The 26351-nt window shown below is 54.5% G+C and overlaps 2 protein-coding genes across 13 annotated transcripts in view; one reads left to right on the top strand and one right to left on the bottom strand.

Moving 5' to 3' along the window:
* Positions 1 to 16265, bottom strand: part of MGRN1 (mahogunin ring finger 1) — a 55114-nt gene extending 38849 nt beyond the window's left edge. For 8 of the 12 annotated variants that reach the window (XM_069029449.1, XM_069029451.1, XM_069029450.1 and 5 more), the window contains exons 1-3: positions 11239 to 11435; positions 3554 to 3672; positions 1252 to 1340 (exon numbers count right to left, since the gene is read on the bottom strand). In XM_069029449.1, the coding sequence (XP_068885550.1) occupies positions 1252 to 1340; positions 3554 to 3672; positions 11239 to 11326 (296 nt within the window). In that variant the 5' untranslated portion in view covers positions 11327 to 11435. Of the gene's footprint in view, positions 1 to 1251; positions 1341 to 3553; positions 3673 to 11238; positions 11436 to 14925; positions 15015 to 15578; positions 15622 to 15788 lie in introns of those variants that run through there. The other 4 variants (XM_069029457.1, XM_069029458.1, XM_069029459.1 and 1 more) reach the window with 4 other exon arrangements.
* Positions 16266 to 16641: 376 nt separating this feature from the next.
* UBALD1 (UBA like domain containing 1) lies at positions 16642 to 24784 on the top strand. Its single transcript, XM_069029989.1, has 3 exons — positions 16642 to 16829; positions 22563 to 22622; positions 23654 to 24784. Exons 1-3 carry the CDS (start codon positions 16722 to 16724, stop codon positions 23972 to 23974), a joined length of 489 nt encoding a protein of 162 aa, XP_068886090.1. The 5' UTR covers positions 16642 to 16721; the 3' UTR covers positions 23975 to 24784.
* The last annotated feature ends 1567 nt before the right edge of the window (positions 24785 to 26351 follow it).

Below are 26351 nucleotides of genomic sequence, written 5' to 3'. Positions count from 1 at the left end.
CACATGAGTGAAAGCTCATGAGGCAGAAAAAGAACTCATAGTACCAGGAATTAGATGGATGCAAACCTAGACACTGTCAAGGTGCATGGAGACTACATTCCAAATAGTCCAGAGCTGCAACTCTGCTTGGGGAAATGGGATGTGTGACCACAGAAAGCAGAATGACAGAACTATATCTACTAAACCACACCAACTGCCCCATTCACAGCCAGGCCTCTCCCAGGGAAAAAGCCACTTCCCACTAGGCTTATGCTCCTTCTCTTTTTTCCTAAAGAAGTACTTCACCCTTAAGCTGAAAAACCAAAGAGCTTTCAGAGCAGTTTACCAATGCTTACTTATTTGGAAGTTCAACCAGCTTTGAAACCACAGGTTTTGCTCATTTAAAAAAAAAAAAAACAAAACAAAACAACCTTGTCTGTTTTCACATAAAAACAAACTGAGGGGTTTTGGTTATGACTCAAAGTGCTCACGTTACACCACATGCTCAGAGCCACCTTGGCTCAGAGCTGCAGCTGGACCCCTGCCTGTGCTCCAGCCCCGAGACACACAATCCAGAGCGACTCCAGCCAGGATCATTGGGAAATGCTCTGCCTGGACATCTGCCCAGTGCTCAGACCCAAACAAAGCACTGAATGCTGGGCCCTGTACCTCAGCCATCTGTTGGAAAGGGGACAGCTGCAGGTCTGAGCATGAGCCAGTGCTTCAAGCCAGCTCTGCTGGTTCCGATCTCAGCATGGAGCAGTGAAAGGTAACAGCCCATGAGTGTCCTTCTCCCACGCACACACAGCCATCTAAACAAATGCATAACACTAGCACCAAACTTTATCTTGGCAGCAGGAGAAACCTGAGGAAGTTTCACTCAAGACCCATCAGTCTTCCTGGCCCGTGACTCGCACCAGAATCAGCTCCTTTCTGGCTTCTCCTTGCACAGGAATGCAGGAAGGAATCTGTCTGTAAAGTTTATTGACCTAGTATCTTCCGCTCATGCTAATGATTTCATGGCTTTGTTTACCACTCCAGTCTGTCCTGCAGAAACAGACACATCACTGGTCCTGTTTGGAAACACAGATTGTTTGGATAAGGAGTATAATAAACCACTTGAAAGCTCACAAGGAACACAGAAACCTCTGGACATACCTAGCAACAAGGATCTGGATATCAGCCATTCTCCAAAACGTTACCAATACAGTTTGGCTCTGGCTGACAGAGCACTGGGTTGAGCAAAATGAAAGGTTCAGGTAATGGCAGTACCTCACAAGTCGGAGAGAGTCTTTGCGGATGTTCACCAAACTCCTCAGTGTCTTCACTGGCTCATGTGGAGCTGGAGTTATATAGGGAAACTGGAACAAAAATGCAAATAATTCTCCTGTTATTACACTATTAAAAGGTAGCAGCATGTTACCTAACATACAAATTACCCAAATCAAGAAGCATGTAGCTTTCAGGGTACTCAGTACAGCAGCCACAAGGAACAGCAATAGCAAATTTTATTTACAGATAAATCAAGCATGTTTCAGGGTGAAAATCCTGCCCAGGCCCAGCAACAGCTCATACTGGAAATACACACTTTAAGAAAGGGCATTTTCATAAGGTCTTTCTCTCCACTCTGAATTCTCAGTCAGGAAAGCCTTGCTCTCCCAAGCTTTTATTTCCACTAAAGAAACCACCTCCAGCTTGAGCAGAAGAAATGCAGCTCTTTCATGTGTATTACAGCATGCAAGCAGTGAGCTGACTGCTAATCAGCATGCTGAAACCCTGGATTACTGGGGGAAACTCTTTTTATTCTGAAACAATGGGCCAAATGTTCTGGAAAAGAAAAGAGACAGGGATAGGGGGCCTCATTCTATTCTACAGTCAAGAAACCTTCTCTCACAGACTGTCCTTTAAATAGGGACAATAATGCTTCAGACTGTAATTCTCCTTAGTGGGCACAGGATCTCCAGTGAGAAATGCAAACTGCTTATTGTGGTGATCACAACCTGTACAGCTGCAGACCTGCCTGCTGGGCACCAGGGACCACCAACAAACGTTTCCTTAGAAATGAGGCAAGGCCTCAGTTACTCCAAAGCAAGAACTGGGCCCATGTCCAGAAAACAGTGTTGCCACTCTGTGTTTGAGTGTTTTTTTTTTTTTCCTTGAAGATTAATCAGAGCTGCCAAAGGGCTTTAACTTTACATAGGCAAACTATATTCCACAACAGCCTCCTTCTCTTAAACCTACTTGGCAAATGTCCCACGGCGTTAATGGCATCTCACCCACTCTCCTCCAGAGAAATGATGAAACCCAGTGCTGGGATGTCAGCAAGGAAATCCAGGCTGAGACATGCAGGTAATTTAACTCTGCTAGGTTAGCCTCTACAGGGAGGGCCCTGTGTGCAGACATGGCACAGGGGATGTGGTGAGCACCCCCAGGCCTGCCCAGCACTTATACAAACACAGATTTCCAGCTCAAGTCCCTCTTTCCTAATTCTGTTGCCCAATTGCACTTTCTGCTTCAACAAGAGCTTTCCAGATTCCTCCTTGTCCTACCCTGCAGAGTCCTGTGAACTGAGTGTGGTTCTAAAATGACCAATGGCACAGCCTGAGGAGAAACTCAAAAAGCAGAACATGCTTGTCACTGTTCCAATTCAAAATTGCCTCCGTTTCCCCACCTGTAAAACCAGTGTGATCCCAAACTGCCACTGAGCACTACAAACATTAATTAATTAATCAATGGTCACAGCTTTTCTAATGAGGAGAACCATGACTTCAACTTCTCATTTTCATGCAGGAACAACTAGGAAAACAGTGGACAAAGCAAGCAGCTCTTCCCTTTCCTCTCCAGCACTCAGAAAACATCTCTAAATGACTCCTACTCTGTTACCTTTTGGTTCTTTTTAAGCAGTTCCAAGATGCAAGAGAAATCCAAAACATAACACTTGCATAAAATTCCTGTCTTTCCCTCACAACAGCATTATTCCCTTTACAAGAACAAGCCAATCACTTGAGCAAGCAGCTTTTCACAGTCCCATAGACACCTGTGGGCCCAAAAATACCTTTATGTTCCAGTTAGGAAAACTAAAAGAGAGAAGGAGGGACTTTCTGAGCAGCTCACCTAGGCATAAAATTCACAAAATATCAAGGTCTGTCTTAACACTGCCCTACACCCAGTCAGGCCACTCATTTACACAGAAAACAGCATGTGTTGAACACTGGCTGGAAGCCATCCAACATGCCCAGCAGCCTTGGGAAGTTCAGGCTCTGCTTCCCAGCCTTCTCTGCAGCATGTTTTACACTTGCTCAGGCAGGCAGGCAGAATTAGTCCCAAATTTTGTGCTCCTGAGTCCCTGTTCTTCTTCCCCCACCACTAATTCCTTCTGTCCTGAGTGAAAATAAGCCTCAAAGGTGAATTCAGCTTCTCTGGAAAACTCAATTTGCATCTGAACACACTGGAATGACATTCCCCAAGCAGTGAGGACCTCTTATGTCTGTGCCATCCTCTTCCACAAACCACACAAGATCTTCCAAAACAGGCAGGAAACAAAAAAAGAGTAAGACAGAATGTAGGAACTTGCCTGAACTGGTCTATTCCCCAGGAAGTTTAAGTCCATGTTCTCACCAAAAAGGTAACCCTCGGGGTGAGGGGTGTCAAACTTCTCGCCTCCCATAAAGAAGTGACTTGCAAAGTAGTTTCCTAGAAACAAAAAACACAAGGGAATGAAAAAAAAATCTCTAAATGACTTCCTTCCCAGAGAAGTCTGTGCAGTTTTAAATCCACAAGTATAAAAGAGCCACAAGACACAGAAAATACTTGCTTATTCACCCCTTCCCTGTAGTACCACTGTAGGGCCACTGCCAACAGTGGGAGAAGAGCAAAAAAAAACCAAATGAAACAAAAACCTAGAATAAATCATTACAGTGGAGATAATTCCATTTCAACTTGTTTTCCAGAGAAGGGAGAGGGAGCAGGAAAAGTCAGCTCTTTCCAGTATTGCTCCATTCTGGTGAATTCTTCCTGTTTTTTCCACTTCCCAGTGTGAAGCCCAGTCCCACAAACACCATGGGCCTGCTCAGAGAAGGATGAGGCTTCCTCCTACTGCATAATTCAGCACAGCCAGAGGGCCTCCTGTTAGGCAAAGTTTGCCCTTCCTTCCCTCTTTCACTCCCATATCCCAAGCAAGAACCACACCAAACCTTTACTGCGAGTGCTGGAGACTGTACATCTTGATGCTGATCTAATTAAAAACACTGACAGCTCTAAATGCAGAAACATGGATGTCTGGGAGAGAAAACAGGGACTGACTAAAGTGAACTTCAGCTCTGAAAGTTTCACCACGAATTGTTTCATTCATCTTTAAGGTGATGCACTGCAGTGCAAATTTCAGGACACAAAGCATGTGCAAGGCAACTGGGATTCTGGAGCATGGGATTGACTGCAAAATGAACAGAATTGATTCAGGTGTGTGAGAGCATCACAGATGTAGCTCCCTCCTAGAAAGCTTTCAGGAAAACACTCTCAAATATGAACTTCACAGTGTTACAATTTCAGAGAAGTAAGTATCAAGAGGGAACTAAAGTAAAAGGCTCCATCCAAGCCAATTCCCTTCAAGTTTCAGAGTGGGGGATGAGAGGACTGAGCCAAATGTACATTTGCTTCTCTGGGTGCAGCGCATAGATAGCATAAATTTGTGTTTAAATGAGTCATTCCAGAAGCAGTAACTAATCATCTGAATGGCTATGGAGGCATTCTGGAGGGATTTGCAGTCCCTCTAGCTAGGAGCAAGCAGGATTTACTCTGAAATGGAAGGGTTTTCATGAATGGCCCTGTTTTTTCCATTAAGGCTCTTTCCCTTTATGCTTCAAGAAAGGCTCTTTTCACTCTGCACAGATGGCAGTGCCTTAATGATGACGGTAGGGCTCAGCTATTGCTGAGCTCAGCTTACAAGCACCCAGATGTTTGTAGTACTGAAACACATCCTTCTTTCCAGATACAACAATCACCTTCAGTACAGGTCCAGCATCTACTTAGAATCTGTCCTACAGAATCACAATAACACAAAACAGAATCATTTAGGTTGGAAAAACCCTCCAAGATTATCAAGTCCAACCTGTGACCAACCACTACCTTGTCAACTAGACCAGAGCACTGAGTGCCACATCCAGTCATTTCCTGGACACAAATACAGGTGCTCCAAATGACAGGGAACCTTTTCCCACTCCTCCCAGAAGCAACAAATTAAAAAATTAATATGTATAAAAATCTCCAAGCATAGCCAGCCTGACACTGCCTCTCCACCTGAGATACACCACGGTGGTTTGTGCTTGCACTGAGGTTCAAAAAACCATGATGAACACTGGAGTTTATGAATAGATTTTACATTTTATGTGGGTCAAGTAGGATTATGTTTTGGAACATTTTATTTGATCAACTGTGAAGACAATGCTTGTGCAGGATGTCTCAGTACCACAGCAGCTGGTTATCTGGGATCAGAGTTGGAGAACTCCCTCTTATCCAGTGAGTGAGACAGAATTATAGAATCATAGAATGGCCTGGGCTGGAAAGGACCTTAAAGATCACAGAGTTCCAGTTCCCTGCCATGGACATGTTCCATGACACCAGATTGCTCCAAGCCCTGTCCAACCTGGCCTTGGGCACTTCCAGGGATGGGGCAGCCACAGCTGCTCTGGGCAACCTGTGCCAGGGCTTCTCTACCCTCACAGGGAAGAATTTATTCCTAATATCCAATCTAACCCCATGCTCTGTCAGTATGAAGCCATTCCCCCTTGTCTCGTCACTCCAGGCTCTTGTAAATAGTCTTGCCCCATCTTTCCTCTGAATTCCCTCCAGATGTTGGAAGGCCACAGTGAGGTCACCCCAAAGCTTCTCTTCTCCAGGCTGAACAATCCCAATTCTCCCAGCCATTCCTCCCAGCAGAGCTGCTCCATCCCTCTGCTCATCCTGGTGCCTCCTCTGGACTCGCTCCAGCAGCTCCACGTCCTTCCTGTGCTGGGCTCCAGGGCTGGAGGCAGCTCTGCACGTGGGGTCCCACCTGACAGGGGCAGAGGGGCAGAATCTCCCCCTCTCCTGCTGCCCACGCTGCGGGATCAGCCCAGGACATGGTTTGAGAGCATCTCCAAGGATGAAAAGATCTCTCTTGTTCGACTGGAACAACGCCCAGACACAAAACCAGCACGTTCAAGGCACCTGCCACACTTTCCACTGCTTCACTAAGAACTACTTTTGGGATCTCTACCAAATTATTTGGATTTCTCACAAATACACACAGTAGCTGGAATCATTGCCTCAGTTCCACATTCAGACTGAACTCCCTTCATCTTCCTGCTAAGTCACCTCCTGCAATGTGAAGGAGAGGGTTTTTTTTTTCCCCTGAGGCACTTTCTTCACAAGCAAACAAGAAACACAGTGCCAGGCACAAGGAGCACAGGGAAAATCACTCTGAGGTGCTCAGAGGGGAGCACACTGGTGAGCAGAACAACCCCCGAGGCTCTGCCACTGCTGCTGCACACAGAAAAGCTGCCACACACACGAGGTTTCAACAGACAAACAAACCAGAACGGCAGCAAACTGTCTCCACAAATTTATAACACAGTTTTCAGCAGCTAAAAAAAGATATTCTGTTGCAAGCTTTCAGAAACCTGCTACAGAAATTTGCTACAATGACACCCGAAGTTCAGAGCTCTCAAGGTAGGACTAAAGTTATACATTAATCCTCTCAACCACTACCCCGACCAGCTCGGAGTTTGCCCAAGATGGAGGCAAAACATTTTAAGAAAGCATTTCTTAAATATCACACCAGGGACTAAAACGAAAAGGAAACTTCCAGATGGAAAATATGAGGCATCTTCTTTTCCAGTCACTGTGACATTTAGGATTTTCAGTGTCTCTAACAGGAGTACATATATTTTCTATGCAGTAGAATCCTAGGTTCCATTTCCAAACCCATTACAAAGACAGGTTTAGGACTTTAGCCAGGCTATCATGCCTCTTGAACCCTGTTCCCATACGTACCCCCAGACTATAAAACTACCTTAAGCAGGTGTTCCAAGGCCAGCTTTACACAGAGCTCTGTAGTTAAGGGCACAAGGAGGATGCTAAGTGCCACCCTCTTTGGCAGGAAAAAAAAAGAAAAGCAAAAAATCCTTGGATTAACCTTCCCCAGAACTGCTACAAACAGAAATCCTCCAGGAAAATGCAGTGACACACTGACCAGGAAAGAATCACACATAAATAAAAAAGGATGGAATAGGATAAAAATGCCAGAACAAAGAAAAACTGTGGCTTTACTTCCCCAGAGTAAATCAGCACAAAGCACAGAGGAGCATCAGATAAAAGAGAACATGACCAAGTGACACTGCTGAGGTAGATGAAGCCCAAGCAGTGGTTGTAAGAGAAATTGTTGTGGTGGAAAACTTTACAGTGTCTGGAAAAACTCTGACCACTGGGAAACCCAGAACAGCCAAGTCTGACTCCTTAGGTTGTCCCATGCAAAACCAAACTGGAACCCAAGGCCCCTCCAAGGCATCAAATGACACCGAAATACTTTGTATTTAGTACAACATAGTGATGGGGGTTTATTATTATAATTGCACCAGCATTAAGCACTAGACTGCTCCAGCCATAAATACCTCTCCCTAAGCCAGCACTCCAATCCCACATCCATGCAACACAGGGATGTGATGCACAAGAGACACGCTGGGAAGGGACACATCCTACAAGAGCCACGAGCACAACTGTCATCCCATCAAAACATGGGCTCTGTCGTACAACATTCATTAACAGAAAGCAATTAGGTGTCCATTTAGGCTTCTCACCATTAATACAATTAACAGTGAAGTGATAGAAATTGAGTTCTCTTTAATTACTCAGCCAGACAGTCACCACCATGGCAGACTGACAGCACAGTCCCAGACACAGCCTGAACCAGCAGCATTGTGTGAAATACAGGGACAGTGACACTGTCATGGTACACGGCAACACAGTCCACTGGGTGTGACTCTGGATACTCTTCTCCTGTTTAAAACCGCTCTTTCTTTGATTAAAGCCTCATTCCCAAACAACAAAGCAGTTCAGCTTCAGAGAGGAGCAATCTGCTTCCTTTTTTTCCTCCCAGAAATCTCCAGGGAATTCTCTTCCAAGAGCCTACTCCAGAGGAGAAGAGCCATCCCAAGGGCACATGCTCCATGCTGCAGAGGAGCTCAGAGGAACAGGAGCAGAGCTGTGGGAAGCACTGGTGCATCGCTCACTGGTTCTAAAGCAACAGGGGTACGGGGGATCCTTTCGCTGTTCCAAGCACTGAAGCACCACAGAGATCACAACTGTTCCCTGCTAAATGGGAAAAAACTACCCATTTTTAGCCTGTTTCACAGAGGCACTTACTCTTCTGTACAAACTGGGCCTTCCTCCCAACTGGTCAGGCAGGCACAATGCCAGCACAGGCTCCATAAAGCAAGAAATTTTGGTTAAAAAGTACCAGCAAAGAGGGGTCAGAGAGGGGAACTGGGTATCACCTTACAGCAGACTCAGTCATCCAGATGCAGAAGGAAAAATGTAGATGATACCCACCCAGAGCCTTGGAGGAATAAGCAGGGCATTTTCAGAGGATTTTTGACAACAAAACTGCACACAATTTCCAACAAAGCTGTTAAACAAGCTGCTTCACTGAGGACTGGCTCATGCAGACCAAGGTGGATTCCTCAGCAATCTGCTCCATCCTCCCCAGAGCACATGACTGACCCAGCAATAACCACACCAAAAGCCAATAAAGGAGAAGGGAATATTCACTTCTGCCTTTGCAACCAGCTGTGAATCAAAAAGGCACCATCACTTGTAATCACCTGGCACAGTCACCGTGTCCCTCTCCACAGGCAGGTTGATATGCAGCTGAAATTACAGCCAGAATACCTGTATTTAGGGTTTATTTCCTTGCACAATGTGTTCTTGTGAGGGGGTATTTGCTCCAGAACACAAACCCTCATCCTTCAAACTGATGCCAACCATGGACAGCAGCTGACCAGATATTTGTAGTAAGTCAAGATCTGCTGAAACCAGAGACAAGGAGGGACAGAATGGAAAAGTGAAGGACAGCCCTCGGTGGTGCACACAGGATGAGTGGCCTCAGGTAACGCTCTCTCACCACTCGTTGCAGTCTTTTCAGGGGTACTGTCAGAGCCAGGAGTGCGTGTCAGGCTCACTCTCCAGCACACACATTCACACACCCAACACAGCCCGTGGAAAACCGGCTTCTTCCAGTCAGAGCTCACAGCAGCAGTGCTGAGTTAGAAATAATTAGCAATCATTTGACCCAAGAACATTTTGTACTACTTCCAGCTTGCTTCCTGAAATCAAAACTGTACTCAACTCACTTCCAGTCATCTTCACTGTCAGGTTTGGTACCAACCGTTCCATCTCCAAGACAATCACTCTGAAGATGGCAGGATCTCAAAGGACACCTTTGTCCCTCTGAACATGCTCCACTTGAAGGAGGGACGGGAGCTGCCATCCTAACAGCCCTCACTGTTCTGGCTTTTGAACCACCATTTCTTCTTCTGCCTAGAGCTTGAACAGCTCTTCTCTCTCCCCAAAGTCAAGAGGATCTTTGTTAAATAAACCCAAAGATGAAGAGAAAGCCCTGGCTTAACGCCAGCTTTCAGAAAGAGCACAAGAAAATGCCACAGAGAATTAATTAACAAGCCTCTAATTGCATCCAGAGCCTTTGTAGGAAATAGCAATATTTTTATTTAACCAGCTGGATGAAAGCATTGGCTGTTCAGTTTTACAAGGGAGGTATCACACATGGAACACTTTGGTAGCATTATGCTCAACAGATCCCCTTCCAGGGAGCATGGTAACACACAAACCCAACCTCAGGTGTATGATGGGATTACCTTGACAAGCCCAAAACCCAACACACCATTAACTTCCAGTTCAACAGCACAGGAACAACAGGATCATGATCTGAAAGAAGTTTAATGTCTATTGCATATGGTGGTTATAATTAATCCACTCCTTATCTAAAATGCTGTCACACGCAGATCCTACTGCAGCCAAGCTGTGACACTTGCCTTTCCCAGCTGCCCAAAAAACTAGCTCCCAACCCCCTAAAAAAAGCAGGTTATATTTTCTAAGAGAGCCAACACAGCTGTTGGATTTTTCTGGGCAGGTTCCCCCCTTCCACTTCCTCCACATCACCATTCCTGCTGAAGGCCACCCTGCAACAAGACAAGGTGTAATGATAATAGGACTCTATTTGAGATGATCCTGCACCCCCTCCTAACTGAACAGGGGTCCTGGCCCCCTCCATCACACAGCCCCGAGGATGTCACAGCCAGCAGGTCATGGACACACACAGGACTTGAATCTCTTCACATACAAAAAAGTCTTTGTATCTGAGAGTGAGGGGACCCAAACCGCTGCTCTGCAAATTCTTCAGCCTGTCTGGAAAAGCCCTAGCAGAACTGAAGCCTAGAAAAAATTGTAACCAAACAGAAAATGCGGGGGGGGGGGGGGGGGGGAAGTACCTGAATTTCCCTGACCACTTGTTTTCTGAGAAGAATAAGCAAAACTCTTCAAACAAGTTAAACCTGGCCAAACTCAAAAGCCGGCCCAAGACAAGGTGAGTCGTGGGCTCATCCCAACTGCATACAAGTGGCACCGACAAATCTCTAAGCCTTCAGAACAATTCCCTTTGGAAAACAGACACCCGGTAGGCTGTCTCAGCCCAACAGCTCCTAGGTGAGAACCACTGCCATTTTAAGGAGTTAAAAGAGGATTGTCATGCGGGAATGTTGCCATTCTATACTCAACCAGACCCAATTCTGTTCCGTGTCCCCAATGAACTCCGCCGTCGCTTCCCCTTTACCAGCAGCACCAGCCGCACTCGCCAGTGACCAACAATTTGCTGAGGCCACATTCCATCGTGGGGAGCGATCCTTGTGTACCCTCAGTGACCCCCGGGATCACGGGCGGTGACGGCGCCAGGCGGGCACGGACAGCGGGACAGCTGAGCCCTGGATCCAGGGCACGGAGATACCCTCACGGCCCTGTGCCACAGCCGTGCCCACGGACATCCATTCACGGCCTCTCCGCCAGCGCGGGCGGGCTGGGCCGCGGGCAGAGCCGGAGCCAGCCCGGGCCGGTGACAGGCACTCCCGCAGCCCCTTCCCCGGCCTCCCCGCTCGGCCCGGGTGGCACCGGGCCCGGCACGGCCTGTCCCACTCCCCCCGTCCCCGCGGCCCTCACCGGACTTGGGCGGGTAGCGGTAGGCCGAGTTGGCCTGGATGTCGATGTCCTCCACGCCCGCGATGCGCCGGCTGAGCAGGGAGCCCATGGCGGCCGCGGACAGGGCGGGCGGCCCGGGGGCGCAGAGCGGCGGCGGCACCGGCACCGGGACCCGTACCCACGGCGGCGGCGCGAGGCACGCCGGGACAGCGAGTCCACCCGCCCCGGGACTACAGCTCCCGGCAGCCACCGCGACGGCGCCTACCAACAGCGGCGCGGGGGGGAGGCGGCACCAACCAATGGTGGGGTGGCGTCCCACGGCCTCCCCCGGGGCGCGGCGTGAGGTCCGCCGGCAGAAGGCGCTGAGGCGGGAACGGGGATGGGAATAGGGAACAAGGATGGCAACAAGGATGGGTACTGGAGTGGGCCCAGGGATGGGCATGGGGCACTCCGTAGGGGAGGGACCCGGACACCGGACACGGAGATCACTAGGGGGCACAGCTTAGATGGAGAAGCCCTTGGGAGCTTACCCAGGGATGCACAGAGAGGATACTCGAGTACACGTCCTGTACAGGGAGGGAGGATGGCTGCCCAAGGACACACCTTGCACAGGGATGCACAGGGAGAATGCCCAAGGTCATGCTCTACAAAGGGATGTGCAGGGGGCATTCCCAGGGACACATCTTGCACAGGGAAGCACAGGAGAGATTCCCAGAGAGACACAGTCTGCACACAGATGCCCAGGGCTGTCCAGGTGTGCACAGGGATGCCCAGGGAGAATTATCCAGGGCAGTTCCCAGAGGTGGGACCTGCTACTGGCTGAGGCTCAAAGCCAGCAGGAAAGGAGGTGATCAGCCTCCCATGGGGAAGGCATCTCCTTTCTGGGTTTTTCCCCTTAGAGGTAATCCACACAAGAAAGCGAATGGAGATGTCTGAGGTTTGGATGTGAGAATAGGGAATGGCCACAGGCTGCCTGACATGTGGGACACAAGAGTCAGGAGGATGGCGTGGAAGAAAAGGCACAAAAAAGCCACCAATGTCCCAAGACCAAGCCCTGTCCCCTCTGGCACCGAGGAACAGGGAAAAGTCGCTCCCTGTAATGGGAAGTACCTTCCTACACATATGCTGCAACGGTACTGGGGACCCAAATTCCCAGCAGTGGAGTTGGGAATTGCTGGGAGACATGAAGGAGCTGAGGTGGCACATGTGAAATCCCTTCAATTGGCCTTGGGAGCAGGGAGGAGGGCTGGGATTCAGGGAAATAGGATGGAGCAGGGAGCAGAGCCTGCCAACACGGGAGCATTCTGTGATAGCAGGCAGTGGGTGGAATTTGCTGGCTGTAAACACAAACTAAAACACACCCAGCGGGAATAAGCAAACAATCCCGAGGGGAAACGTGCTTCCGGACAGTTATTATCTTTGCAGCTGTTGTGGCCACACCAGTGCAGCCAGAGGGGCTGTAAGAGGCACGGGATGCTGGGGGTGAGGACAGAGCAGGGCCAGACCTTGCTCTTCTGCATCCTGTTGTGCAGCAGGGCTGGGAAGGACAACAGGGAAAAAATATGGAACGAGCAGTAAGTCCTGCCAGCTAACCACAAGAGTCAGGTACCCTGCACCCGGCACAGGGGAGCCCCCGGCTCTGCCTGGCAGTGTCTTGGCAGTAATCATGCCTGGGAACTCTCTGCTGTGTCCCCAGGATCCTGCTGGCACCTGGAGGGACGGTGCCTCTTGCTCAAGCAGCCTCTCTGTGCAAGGGTTTCTCATACCAGAAGTTGCATGGACAGGGAGGGATGGAGTCTGCTGACCATCACAGTGACATGTGTGCTGGCCCAGAGTGTGTCCAGTGCTCCCTGCCTGCACAGCCATAGGAACAAGCTCTGGGCAGTGCCCTGGCAGCTGTGGGATGATGTGAACAGCTTGTGTGCCACCAGCAGCCCCAAAGTGAGCAGGATGAATCCACAACCCCAAGGCCTCACTCTGCAGGCCAGCAGCTGATTTGGGGCTCAGCGCTGGAGCAGACTGGGCACAGCAAGGATCAGTGGGTCCATCTCCCTGTGCCATCCTGAGAACTGGTTGCCAGCTGGTGGCCAGCTGGCCACAGCCTGGGGGCAAAGCAGAGCAGTGTTAGTACCATGAGGCGGGCGAGGAGGGGAATTTGCATAGAGACAGCAGATGAGGGTCCCTCTCCCTTTCCTCCCACATCCTGAGAACTGAGAGCATCCTGCCCTTCCCCAGCTCAAACAGCTCCAGAGCTGTTCCCTAAGCTTTTCTGGGGATAGAATCATGGAACCCTAAAATGGTTTGGGTTGGAAGGGACCTTCAAGATCATTTCACTCCAAACCCACATTCCCTGAGCAGCTGCCCGCGCTGCTCATAGGAGCTCGGTGCCACATGGGTTAAGCAGGGAAGAGCCAGGTCCCACAGCCGCGGGGTGTTGGCTCTGCCCGGGAAGCTGCGGCAGGAGGTCTTTTGTTCGTGCAAAACCTCCACCAGCGGGAAGGTCCCTCCCGGGCCGCCCGGCTCTCCAGAGCGCTCAGAGGAAGCCGTCGGCCCCATGGGGGTTGCTGCCAGCTGGGAGGGCAGGGGCTTTTGCTGGAGAATCTCTGCCGGAGGGCCCTGCTCCGTGAGACGTGTGTGACAGACAACGACAATGGCAGCAGTGTGCCAGGACCGGGATCAGCCCTTCCGCCCCAAATCCCAGGGCCCAGAGCGAGCGGAGCTGAAGGGCAGCAGCGCTTTCACCCCAGCCCGGCCCGCGGGATGCAGGCGCTGGCCCACAAAAAGGCAGGATATTGCACCACGGCCTCCTCCATCCTATCGGGGGCCACTGCCAGCAGCACGGGGAAGGAGAATGGATGGCCAGGGGCAGGGAGCAGGGCTGCCCTGCCAGCCCACGCCAGGGTCCCACCTCAGATGGGCCCCGTGGGCTGGAGGAGCAGCACTCCCCCCCAGCCCGGGGCACTGTGGCAGCTGCAAGAAGCAGCAACAGCCCCACAAACCCTGGTGGTGCCACGTGAGCGGGTTTTGCACCTTCACCTCTGGGTTCCCTGAGATGTATTTGTCCCCATTTTTGGTACTACCAGCCCCAGGGGCTGCTTGCACCATGAGAGAGGAAAGCCCTGAAGATGGGACACCCTCTGTGAGAAAGGGATGAAAACACTTCCACTAGGTTCAGGGGAGCTGAGACCCTGAGTGCCATCATGGTGTGCGGTGAGTGGTCAAACTGGGGAGAACCAGGGTGAAACTGGGCCAGGGCTCCTGCCACCAGGAGAGCCTGGGGTGGTAACCCTTCCTGGGGTCCCTCTCTCACCAGGAGAGCCTGCAGAGCCCCAGAGGTGGTGAGGAGACCTCAGCTCCTGCACTGCCTTCCAGCTCAGCAAAACCCATCCAGGAAAAGATGATGCTGGAGCCATTCTCCAGCACAACCTGGAGAAGAGCAGCAGGAAAGAGGAGGGATCCTTTGAACCCAGGGAAGAAGATTCCACAGAGCTGCAGCCTGGAGGAGGCAGATGGGCCAGAGGGACACCCACCCTCCCACTGCCACGTTTCTCCAGCCACCCCCAGCTGCCCTTCAGGAGTCTCCTTGGACATGTCTGCTGGGGAGGCAGCTACGAGCACACCCGTGTAAACAAGGAAATATGTTTCCCTGCAAAGCTCCAGGTCACCAGAGCAGCTCATCCAAAGTCCAGCTGCTTGGGGGTTTATTACCCAGTGAAGCAAGTTGCTTTGTCTCAGTTGTTCCCAGTGCCACTGGCTGTGTTTGTCAGGTACGTGTAGAACAACAAGGTTCAGAAGCCCTGGAGACAAAACACAGAGTTACAGCTCACCAGAAGGAGTGGTGAACCCATGAACTTTGCCTCCCTAAACACTGCCCTGCTCCAAAGGGCTTACACCCCTTCCTGAAAGCCCTGCTGGGCCAGGCCCAACCCTTCTCCCTCCAAACACCAAATTGCAAGGTTTCTAAACATGCCTGGCTCTTTCTGCTTAAAATAATCATTCAGGAGATTTGTTTTTCCAGCTATATTTACACCTTGATGGCTACAAATCTCCCTTTGCCACTTCTCTCTGGGGGTTGTCTTGACCTTGTAAGAAACGAGCGGTCACCTCTTGATATGTCCCACTGCCACGTAGAGCTTCTCTCTCACTTGGATTTAGGCAGTGACATATATCTAAAGAGAAGGAAAACCTCCTGGCCCTGAAATTCTCCAGTTCTCCAAGGTTTGGAGAGGCTGAATGGTTGTGTAACTCCTGAGTGGTTACTGAAGAACATGTGGTAAATGGGGACTAGCTCTGAACTAGCTACCAGAGCAATTCCTGTGCACACCGTGGAGGCTGCAAACCCTACAGATCAAGTGGATTACCTGCTTGAGCTTCAGCCACCTAATCCTCACGGCACGGAAACACCTGCAAAATGCCAGCCAGGGATAGAGGTGTTAGTGAACAAACCACTCATGGCCAGGCTAAACCCCTCCAAACTGCAGGAAACAGCCCAGAACCGCTCAGGAAAGGTGGAGGCAGCTGGAGCCGGCTGGAGCCGGCAGTTCCCTTCATCTTTTCCCTGGTGTTATTACCCCCGGCCACTCTACCGCGTGTCCGTGCCTGCTTATCCTTAGCAACACCATTGTCCGCCAGCTTTCATCTGCTGTGGCAACGCCGCGCTCTCAAAGGAGCCTTTCACGGGGCCGGGAGCCTCCGGGCACCTTCCAGAACCTTCCCTTGCTGCCGCCTCTCCATTTAGCTCCCGGCAGCCGCCTCAGTAACGCACAGACGCGCTGGGGCTGAAGGAAAAACGGGACCAGGAGGGGATGGGCAACCGGCCCGCGGTTTATTAGCGCCGATGGAGGGCGCGGGGGCCAGGGGGCTGCTGCTCCACCTCCTCCAGGGCCGCGGAGCAGCAGCTACGAGCCAAGGGGTCTCCAGCAAACCCCCGTAGGCTGGGGGGGACACACGGCAGAGCCCGCGGGGGTTACACGGTGCCGGAGGGCGGCCGCGGCCCCGGTCCCGGTCCCGCTCCCCCCGGCCCGGCGCGGCCCCGCCGCTCCCTCACGTCAACAGGAAACCGCACGCGGCGGACTGTAAACACCGCCCGCGCCCGCGTGACCGCGCGGCCCCGCCCCGGCCCCGCCCCGAGCGCTGCCCGCCCCCGCCGCGCTGCCATTGGGGGCCGCGCCGTTGTTGACCATATACGGTCAGGTACTACCGAGCCGCGGGCCGCGGTTGGCCGGCCCCGGGCGTCACTCAACGCGCGCCGAGCGCTCCGCAAACAAAGCGCGGCCTGCTGGGAGTTGTGGTCCGGGCGGGGGCAGGGCGGCGGGACGGCGTGGTGAGCGGGAACTACAAGTCCCAGTGGCGCCACGCGGGCCGGGCCGCGCCGCCCCGCCCCGGGCGGCCGTGGGCGGGGCTGGGCGGGCGCCGTGAGTCAGTGCCCGGTAAACATTGGCGTGAGCCGCCGGCCCCGCCGTGCTGGCGGCGCCCTGAGGGCGGCGGGGGCCGGCGCCGGGGCCATGGACGAACTCAAGCACCAGGTGATGATCAACCAGTTCGTGCTGGCGGCCGGATGCGCTGCCGACCAGGCCAAGCAGCTGCTGCAGGCGGCCCACTGGCAGTTCGAGGTGAGGCCGCCGCCCCGGTACCGGCCCCGGGCGGGTCCCCGCGTGGGGGCATCCGGGGGGGGGGGGAGGGGGGGGTTCGAGCAGCGTGGATCGGTGCCCGGCCCCACGGACGCGCCGCTGCCCCCCCCGCCCGCCCACGCGCGGCGGCGGCGGGGCGCGGGCCGGGCCCCCGGGGGTGCCCGAGGGAGCGTGGGCGCCACGCGGGGCGGGGGATCGGGCGGCCACGTTGCGCGGGGGGTGCGCAGAGAGGGGCCCGCAGCCCGCCGGGGCCCCACGCCGGACCGCGGCCGGGCCGGGGGCGCCGAATCCGCCGAACCCTCCTCCTGTTTCCCCCCGCCTCCGCCCCAGCCCTCTCGCGTGGCCGTGGGCTGGAAAACCCCAGCGCAGCCTTTCCCACGGCCCTGCCCCGGAGTATTTGAGTTCTCGGGCAGCCGTGGGAGAGGAGACTTTGTAGGTCAAGGCTTTTTTGGCTCCAGACGCCTTTTCCTCTCGCTCGCGGGTGGGATACTGCGTGACATTGACAGGGGTTAACGCCGCGCGTGGGGCGGGGGGTGCCGGGGGAGCTCCCCGGTGCCTTTCAGGGTGTTCAGCTCCTGCGGAGATCCCCGGACCTGAAGTGCAGGGAGCAAAGAGGAGTGCGGTGGCTATCGCCAGCAAATTGCTTTCTAAATAGGATTTTTCCTTTCCTTCTGCAGCTCCCTAGGCTGGAGCTGATGGATTTGACGCTAATGGAACCTCGGTAATTGAAGTATCTGTGCCGTGCTGTGCTGCGGGAGCGGGTCTGAGTCAGGCCGGGGAGCAGGAGGCTCCGTTTGTGCCACCCCCGTGGCTGGAGCACCTCTCCTCCCGCCCAGGTGGCTCGGTTGCTGCTGGCCGGGTTGTCCCGGGCTCGTTCCGTAACGGAACAGCGACCGGATGGACCCGGCACGGGAGCCGTCCATCGGCGTGCGGGCACAGCGTTCCCAGATGCTCTATCACAGGCCAGGAGGATCCCAGAGCGAGCCGCGCGTGGCCGGGGAGCGCGGGGTGGGCTCGCAGGGATGTGCGGAAGACCGGGCCGGCGATCCCCACCGCCGTGCCCGGTGAACGGGAGCACCGCTGGCGTGGGATGTGTTGCATGTGTAATGTGCTCCGGCGTTTGTTTACTAACACAGCCTGACAGTGGCCCTCTGGGACAGGCGGGATCCTCTTCCACCACCTCCGTGCGTGTCGCAAAAGAGCAGGGGAGGGATGACAGAAGTTTTAACGTGTCTTTCAAAAGGCTTTTTTGCAGAACTTTGCCACCGTTTGGCGAGTTGCACAAGTACGAACAGCCGTCTCCTGCCGGCTGGGCACTCACATGACTCAGAGGAAGCTGGGCTGTAAACAAACGCTGCCGTTACCATGTTCCCACTCACTTTTGGTGCAACGGTCAGATAATTCCCTTTGCAAAATGGCCGCTGGGCACGGCTCCTTCTGGGAGCCACGCTGGGGAGGGATCACCTCCCGTCCACTCCAGCTCGCTTTCACCTCCTTTCTGGGATACTCCCGAGGCTTTTGTTATTCCAGTGCAGCAGCCGTTTGCTGGCTGGTCTGCATCTTCAGTGATTATAAATCGGGGGAGTTCAGGCAAGTTCAGTACGAGGGAAGGCAGCATAAATTAACTGTCTCCTTGGAGTCAAAGCGCTGCTCCAGGGGCACGGTGTGAATTGGATCAGCCTGCTTGTACCTGAGGATTCTGCTTCTGTCTGTAAGACCGCCACGGGGAGAGGTGTTCTGCATAGGGGAACCAGGCTAGCTCAGTGGCCCAGTGACACACAGGAAGAGTTGGGTTGTCCCAGTTCTGTGCCTCTCTCCTGGCCAGGGCACTCCTGGTGTCCATCTGCCCTGGCCAGGATCTTTCCTATGTGGGCAAGTGTCCCACTTGCTGCCTGTGACAGCCCCTGGGGTGTTTGTCACCGGCAGGAGGGAGAGGGAGGCTGCTGTGAAACACAGACAGCTTTTGGATGCTGGTGTTTTGGGACCACTTCCCTGGGCTTGGGCTGCTTTGAGGCTGGCTGCTCAGGGGCCATTGTGTGTAGGAAGATGAAGGAGGTGTGAAGGAAGAAGAACCCTGCAGAGAGGGTTTGCTCTGTGCGTGTCTTTCCAGTCCTGATAGACTCAAGAGTTTTTCCAGGGTGGAAGGAACATGATCCAGGACAGTGAGAAGGGCGGGAGGTCAGGAAACCATTTGGGATACAGTCACCTTTGGATGTGGTGTGAGCTGATCAGGGTCTGTCCCATACTCAGGGGGTTGACGTGGGAGCCATTTTTTTTTTTCATCCCATCTATCCCTGGGGAGCAGGGCAGTTCATGGGTAGGGTGTGGATTGCCTCTCCCACTCACTGTGACTCCACTCCTGTTTCTTAGGGACCCTGGGCAGGCTTTCTCCTGTTGTGCCCAGTTTAGTTTGCAGCTCTTGGAGCTCTCTGGGCCCTTCCATGCTTCCAGGGATGGCTGCCGTGGGTGCCAGCCGAAATGGCACTGCCAGCCCAGCCCTCCAGCAGCTGGAGCAGTGCCATGGCTGATCCCAGGGGGAGGTTTACATGCCCAAGAAAACAACTTGGAGTGTCACTGGGTGAAGGCTGGCACTTGGCTTCCAGGGCCTGGCTTTTTGGGAGAAGCCAGGGAGAGCAGCTGGAACCCAGCAGGTTATGAGGCAGACATTTCAGAGTTTGCAGAGTCTCACATGAGGCTGGGCAATGGATCAGACTTCTTCTCAGGTAGAAAGGTATTATTTGGCTTTATGTGCTCATTGCCCTTGGGGCTGCTTGGGAAGGATAAGAAGAAACTGCTTTTAAAAAAACCCACCCATTCCTTCCTTTTCCTGGTGCTAAGAGCCTCCGTTCAGTGTAGAGAGGTTGTGTGTGGGGAACAAGGGGAGGAGCAGGTGTTTGGCTTCACTCACTCTGTCCATGGCTGGGTTTCACTTCCTTTTATGTATTTATGTTTCATGAAGCCCCTTCCTGGTGGTTCAAGGACAGGGTGCCCTCAGGACTGCCCCTGCTGCTTGCTGCCCCGTGCTGGCAGGGCTGACATCTCCAGCCACCCTCTCTCTGACTGGGTCACCACAGGTGCCTCTTGGCACCCTGGCAGAGGGTCCCTGTGGGATCCCTCTCCTGTGAAGCTCCTGGTTTTGCATCCTGGGAGGGGGCACAATGGCCCAGTCACCTCTGAGTGTGGCCTGGCCGTGGGGGTGGGGCTGCCCTGCTCCCACTCACACCAGGGTGACACAGGTAATGGGGCTTTTGGTTCAGGGTCAGAGCTGAGCTGGGCTCGGGCTCCTTCTCCAGCAGAAGAGCCTTAATTGGCTTTGCTGTTGCACCAGTCACCGTGGCACTTGTGACGCTGTCTGGAGACCAGGTGGCATCAGCAGCTTTGGTTACCTGTGTGTCCCTGGCCCCCCATGGCACCAAGGGGAGCACGGGCCCCTTGCTTGCTGGGCTGGGGCTCTGCAGGTCCCTTGGGAGGTGACTGCAGGTCGTGGGCTTTGTGCTGGGCACAGGGGTTGTTTTTGCTGTGCCTGGAAAGGGGCAGACAGAGGGGAGGAGACACTGTTTTAGGCAGAGGGGCCTGCCCTGGTGGAGTGCTTCCTCTGCCCAGTCTCAGCTTTCATCCCAGCGCTGGCAGGGATTGGTGGGAAGCTCTGGGGGACAGCAGGGACCTTCTTTGCCCCTGTCTGCCAGTGGCACAGTCCCAGATATGAGGCCACTCGGAAAACAAGAGCACAGAGCAGATTTAATCAGTTTATGGTATCTGGCTGTGCCCACACCTCTGCCTGTGTTTCCCATTTGCTGTTACCCCCTCTCTTATCACGATCTGTCAGCATTAGGGCCTGTGGGTGTTGACGTCGGACCTCACCCGGGACGAAGGGTAGCGTGATGGGGGGGTGTCACTGCCTCAGAAGTGTCTGTGTCTCTGTCAGACATATCCTTAATTCAGAGCCATGTGCTGTCCTGTCCAGAGCTCTCTCCAGGGCCACAGACCCTATTCCTCCTGTATGGCCATCGCTGGGATCCGGTGGATCCTGCCTGCAGGAGCTGAGGGCTCTGAGCTCGCAGCGTGGCCGGGTGCAGAGTTCAGGTGCTGTGTTACTAAATGCAGCTATTGCAGGGAAGAGCCTTGCCAGCCCAGCTATTGCACGCTCCCCCTGAGGTCTGGGAGCTGCCAGACTCTGCAGCAGGAATTACTTTTCCCCCCCACCCCCCCAGGTCTGGATCATTGTTTGCAGACATTGCTCTGGCTGCCACCTGGTCGTGCCAACAGTTTTCTGCTGTTTAGCCAGGAAACCATAAACCCCTTTGCCTTCCCAGGGCCTGCCAGCCTGGATGTTTGGGGCAAAACTAGTTTTCCCGTTGGATCAGTGAGCTGAGCTGACTTCTGTCGTTCATCCTGGCTCTGGGAATGACACAGGAGCATGTGGACACTGGGATGAGGAGTGTGTGTGGTGGCAGGACTGTGGCTGCTGCAGTTGGGCAGGGTTTGGTACAACCTCCCTGTGCTTTTTCCAGGCCTTTTTGTCTTTTTTTCCCCAGCAACTTGGGTAATCCAAATCCTTGGCTTTCAGGAAGGGAGCAAAGTCTCAGGCAGTGTGGCAGCACCTGGCCACAGCCCCATACCTCACACCCCAGAGTGGAGACCTGCAGGCCCTGGGGAGAGGCCTGAATGGGACTGAAGGGGGCTTTTCCTTCAACCAGAACTGAATCCAAATCAGTTCTCTTACATTTCCATCAAGTCTCATCTGCAACTGAATCAAAACATTGTTTTTTCTAGCCCTGACTCAGTTGAAGCCTGGCACAGAACAGGAGTCACCACCATGGAATCACAGAATGGTTTGGGTTGGGAGGGATCTTTCAGGTCATCTCATTCCACCCCCCCTGCCATGGGCAGGGACACCTTCCACTATCCCAGGTTGCTCCAAGCCCCATCAAACCTGGCCTTGGACACTTCAAGGATGGGGCAGCCACCGGGCAACCTGTGCCAGGGCCCCACCACCCTCTGAGTAAAGAGCTTTTCACCGTTTCTGCATCAGCTCAGTGCTGTGCACCCCCCCCAAACATCTACTGCCTCTGCTCCTTCCAGACCTGAGTTGGGTGTCTGCCCTCCTGACCATCCTGTTTCCCTGGCCTTCCCTACCTGCAACCCTTCTTGTCCTCTCACATGCCTGTGGCATGTGACGTATTTACTATTACTGGTTTTAACTGGAAGCTACAAAACAATGTCAGTCATCACTGTGCTCTGTCTGCAACTGAATTGGAAATGTTCTGGCATATGGGGTGGGCACCTGCTGCAGCCCCTGCCCTGGGGATCTCCTGGTGGGAATATGTGGACTGTGATCGTGTCCTGTTGAGGACGTGCCTTCAGCTGGTTCCTTCTGGGGTTGGATTTGGTTTTCTTTGTTTCCCAGCATACAGTGGTTTCAGAGCATCATTGTGAATTGTGAAATTGTGCCTCTGCCCCAGCAGTAGCTGCTTCTTGCAAAGATGGTGGTCCCAAAGGCACGTGGTTACCACCTGCCCTGGTGTGAGCAGATGGCAGGCGCAGGTCCCTGCTTGGGGACAGGGAGCACCTGTGCCCTCAAGGCCCCCCAGGGCCTTGACCATCTTTGGTGTCTAGTAGTGTGCAGGGATGAGGTGGGTGCCCAGTCTGCATGCTGGTGGGTGCCCAGTTTGCATGCTGGTGATAACGTCATCTTCCCTTTTTTCTCCCTTTCAGACTGCTCTCAGTGCTTTTTTCCAAGAAACAAACATCCCCTACAGCCACCACCATCAGATGGTAAGTGCTTTCCCAGCTCCCTAATGCTCTCCCAGGGCACAGCACCAGCTGGCGGGCGCTTCAGGCTGGTGCTCATGTCCAGCTCCAACTGCTTCCTAACTCCAGGAGTGCAGGCAGGGAGGTCTGGCTGGGCACTGCCAGAGCTGCCTGCCAAGGAAGGTTTTCCTGGAGAGCAGCTGGTGGCATAGCCTGTCCTATGCAGTGGGACAGCAGAGCCCTGCAGATGGTTTGGGGCTACTCTTCCAAAAGGGATAGTCTGAGGGAGGATGTTTTGGGCATAGCCAGTAGTCCACACCAGCCCCAGCCTGGCAGAGAGAGCCTGGAGGAGCCTGAAGCACTGACCTGTGTAAACACACTCACAGATACATGGTGCTTCCCATCCTGCAGCAGCCACACACACAGGTCCTTGTGTGCTCGCTGAAGCGAGCAAATTCCTGGAGCATCGCCGAGTGTGGCTTTGGTGTGGAGTGCAGAGTGTCTGGAAGTGTGTAAACACCCACACATGGGTGCTGCCTGCCTCTGCTCTCTTCCAGCTGTCCCCAGACTCGGTCCCTTAACTCCCGTGGCCTGGCACCCCGTAATCTGCTTGGGCAGATGTGTCTTAAGGATTTACTGGCTGCTGTGGCCTTGTTTGACTCTCCGGGACAACTGGGGATTTGGAGTATGCAAAGCAAGTGTCCAGCAGGGCCAGAGCATGCCCAGTGTCCAGGGGGGTGGGAGGTGAGCCTGAGCCTTGTGCCCACAGAGCCAGGAAGCTGCAGGCCCAGGGTGGCAACAGTGGGTTGTGGAGCAGAGGGGTTCCCTGATTTGGCTGGGTACAAGGGGTCCTGTCTGGGCCGTCTGCCAGGAGCTCTTACCACAGCATGAGCCTTCAGACCTTTACATAGAGCTGCTCGTGGGCAGCATAGTCAGCAGAGTGCAGATCTGGGGGCTCCATATGCCACAGCAGGGGGGGCAAAGGCGTCTCATGCCATGCCCTGGTGGGAGGCAGAAGGTGGGGACTCCCCTGACCCCGTATCTCCTTCCCACAGATGTGCACTCCCGCCAACACGCCGGCCACACCGCCCAACTTCCCCGATGCCCTCACCATGTTCTCCCGCCTCAAGGCTTCCGAAAGCTTCAACAGCAGTAGCCCCGTGGCCTCCATGGCGACCTCCCCACCGCCCCCGGCCCCGCCGCTACCCCAGCACGGGGCCTTCAACCCCGCCTGGCCCACGGCTTCGCCGCCCGGGCAGCAGCAGAGCATGTGGACTCCAGCCGCGCCGGCCCAGCCTGCAGGCTGGCCAGCCGCCGTCTCCCAGCAGGCCAGCGCAGAACAGAAGGCCAACGTGACCATGGAGGCAGAGAGATGAGGCCGCAGTGGAGAGCAGACGCGGCGGGGACCCCTGCATATAAATATATATATATATTTTCTCTCCCCCTCCCCAAAGAGGAGAGGAACTCTGCTGCCAGGGCGTCTGGCAGCCGCCAAGACACATGAGCAAATAGCTGCCTTGCATGGGTTTGGTTTGAAGTAGTTTTTACTTGTTCTTGAGCTGAATGGAGCTCCCCAGAGACAGCGGGAGGCTGCGTGGGACCGGTGCTGGCCTCTGCCTGGGACCCTGACGCTGCCAGACTCTCGGGGAGGGAGCACCCCCTCCTCTCTTGGGACACCGGAGTTTGCATGCCAGTGACATTTACAGAGGAGGTCCCTTCCTCAGGGTCCCCTGGGCCACCCCACCAGGCAGAATGGGCTGTTGCCTGAGTGATTCCCCCCATCCCTTGGCCCCGATCGACTGGGTGGGGGGTGGACACCCCACAAGGCTTGTTTTTTGTAAGGGGTGGAGAGAGCAAGGGCTGTTCCTGCACCACCACAGCCTCCACCCCGCACACACCGTCCTCGCTGGTGAGCAGGGCTAGGGGACACCGGGCCTTGGGGAGGTGTCCGGCCCCTTGCCCAGCCCCGGATGGGGAGCAGGGGGTGAGCACTGGTGGTCCGGCTGGGCCAGCACACCCTCCCCTCAAACTGGCAGGATGGGGTTTGCCCCAGGGCTGTTTTGCATGACACAGTGTAACCCTAGAGACTGGGATCGTTTTTAACCCCTCTGTTCTTTTCTCCTGGCGGCTGGAAGTCTCTCGGGATGCGCCGCAGCCGCTTGCAATACACGCTCTTCTGCTTTGAACCCCGTGTCTTTGCTTCGTTTGCAGCAGCAGCGGGACGCGGGCAAAGCTGCCCTGAGCCTGGAGCGTTTCAGGAGCCCCTCTCCCAGTGGCTCAGTGCATCCTAGGAGGGCTGGCTGCATCTCCAGCTTCTCCAAACACCCACTTCCACCCATGCAGGGACTGCCAGCTGCTTTTGGCCAGGTGCATCCAGGGCTCAGCCCCAGCAGCCCAGCTCTGCCACATCAGCTGTGGTGTGAGACCCCCCCAGGCAGGGCTGTGCTGAGTCCTCAGGATCCCCTCTGACACCCACAGGTCCTGGGTGCCTTGCTGTTACCTGGCTCCTGTCCCCTCTTCCCCAGGTCCCTTGGAGGTGGCTGTCCCTGCCAGACCCTTTCCCAGTGATGCTGTGCCCCTGCATCCCTGCACTCCCCAGTCAATAATAAATTTCAGTCTCTTACTAGTGTTGCTAAAATAAACATTTTAGGAGGGGTGATTTCACCCAGGGTGCCTGTTGAACAGCCTGGGCAGGGTCTGGGAGCAAGGGCTGGAGCTGGGGCTGGTCCTCGTGAGCTTCCCTGCATGAAGTTGTGCTGGAGCTGCCACCCTCAGTCCTGCCCCACTGAGGTGGAATGGGCCAAGCTGGTGGGCCCTGGAGTGAGCCAGGGCTGTTCACCTTTTGTCCCAGCTCTGGTGAGTACATCAAGGCCAGTGTGGAATCCTGCTGGGAGTGGGGATGGTCTGTGAGGTGCGGGGGTGCAGCACAGGGAAGGGATTTGTCCCCAGCCTTGAAGAGAGACAACTGCCTGAGAAACAAAGGTGAAGCCACATGGAGACCTGGGTGGTGAGGAGGGGAACCTGCCTGTGACTGTCCCAGGGCCACCAGGAGCCATAGGATTGGAAAATCAAGTGCCAGAGCAGGGACCTGGACATCTGACTGGTCAGAGAGCTGATGGGGACATGGCACAGCCCAAAAGTGTCAGACTCTGGCTGCTTAATCCCGGGGGATGCCCAGTGTGTCCCCAGGAGCACACGGACTGCGGAGAGGAGGCAACAGAGGAGGGAGCATCTGTATGGCCTGTGGTGTTACCACACTGCAGTGAGTGGCTGCCAGGGCAGTGTGACCCCAATTCCACCAGTCCCCCCAGGCCAGGCAGCACAGCCTTGGTGCACCTGCCCCTCCCCAGCCCCCCGTGCCATTTCACAGCCCCCTGGCCAGCCCACACACCTGTGAGCTTGGCAGCAGCCCCCCAGGAGCCTGGCTTTGGCACCTGCACCTGCAATGCACAAGGACAAACAGTCTTGTGTGGGGCATGACACCCCCAGCAGCTCCCTGGGGAGTGCTCAGCAGCAGCACTGCCCATGTGGCAGGGCCAGTGGCCCAGGGGACACTCAGGACAGGCACCTGCGTGAGTACTTGGGGATGCAGCACATCCCTGTGGTGTGCCAGGAGCAGAGATGGGGCATCTGCATTGCTGAAGGGGGAGAAGCAGAAACACGTAGTACAGGGAGACAGTCATCACCTGCAGACCCCAGCCCTGCCACCACCCCAGTGCCAGTGCTTGTTCACAACACCCAAGCCCTGCTCCA

The sequence above is a fragment of the Aphelocoma coerulescens genome, chromosome 14 (assembly GCF_041296385.1).
Source record: "Aphelocoma coerulescens isolate FSJ_1873_10779 chromosome 14, UR_Acoe_1.0, whole genome shotgun sequence".
In the NCBI taxonomy this organism is placed as follows: Eukaryota; Metazoa; Chordata; class Aves; order Passeriformes; family Corvidae; genus Aphelocoma; species Aphelocoma coerulescens.
The sequence above is the reverse complement of the archived record's forward strand: the minus strand, read 5'-3'. Positions and strand labels throughout refer to the sequence as shown.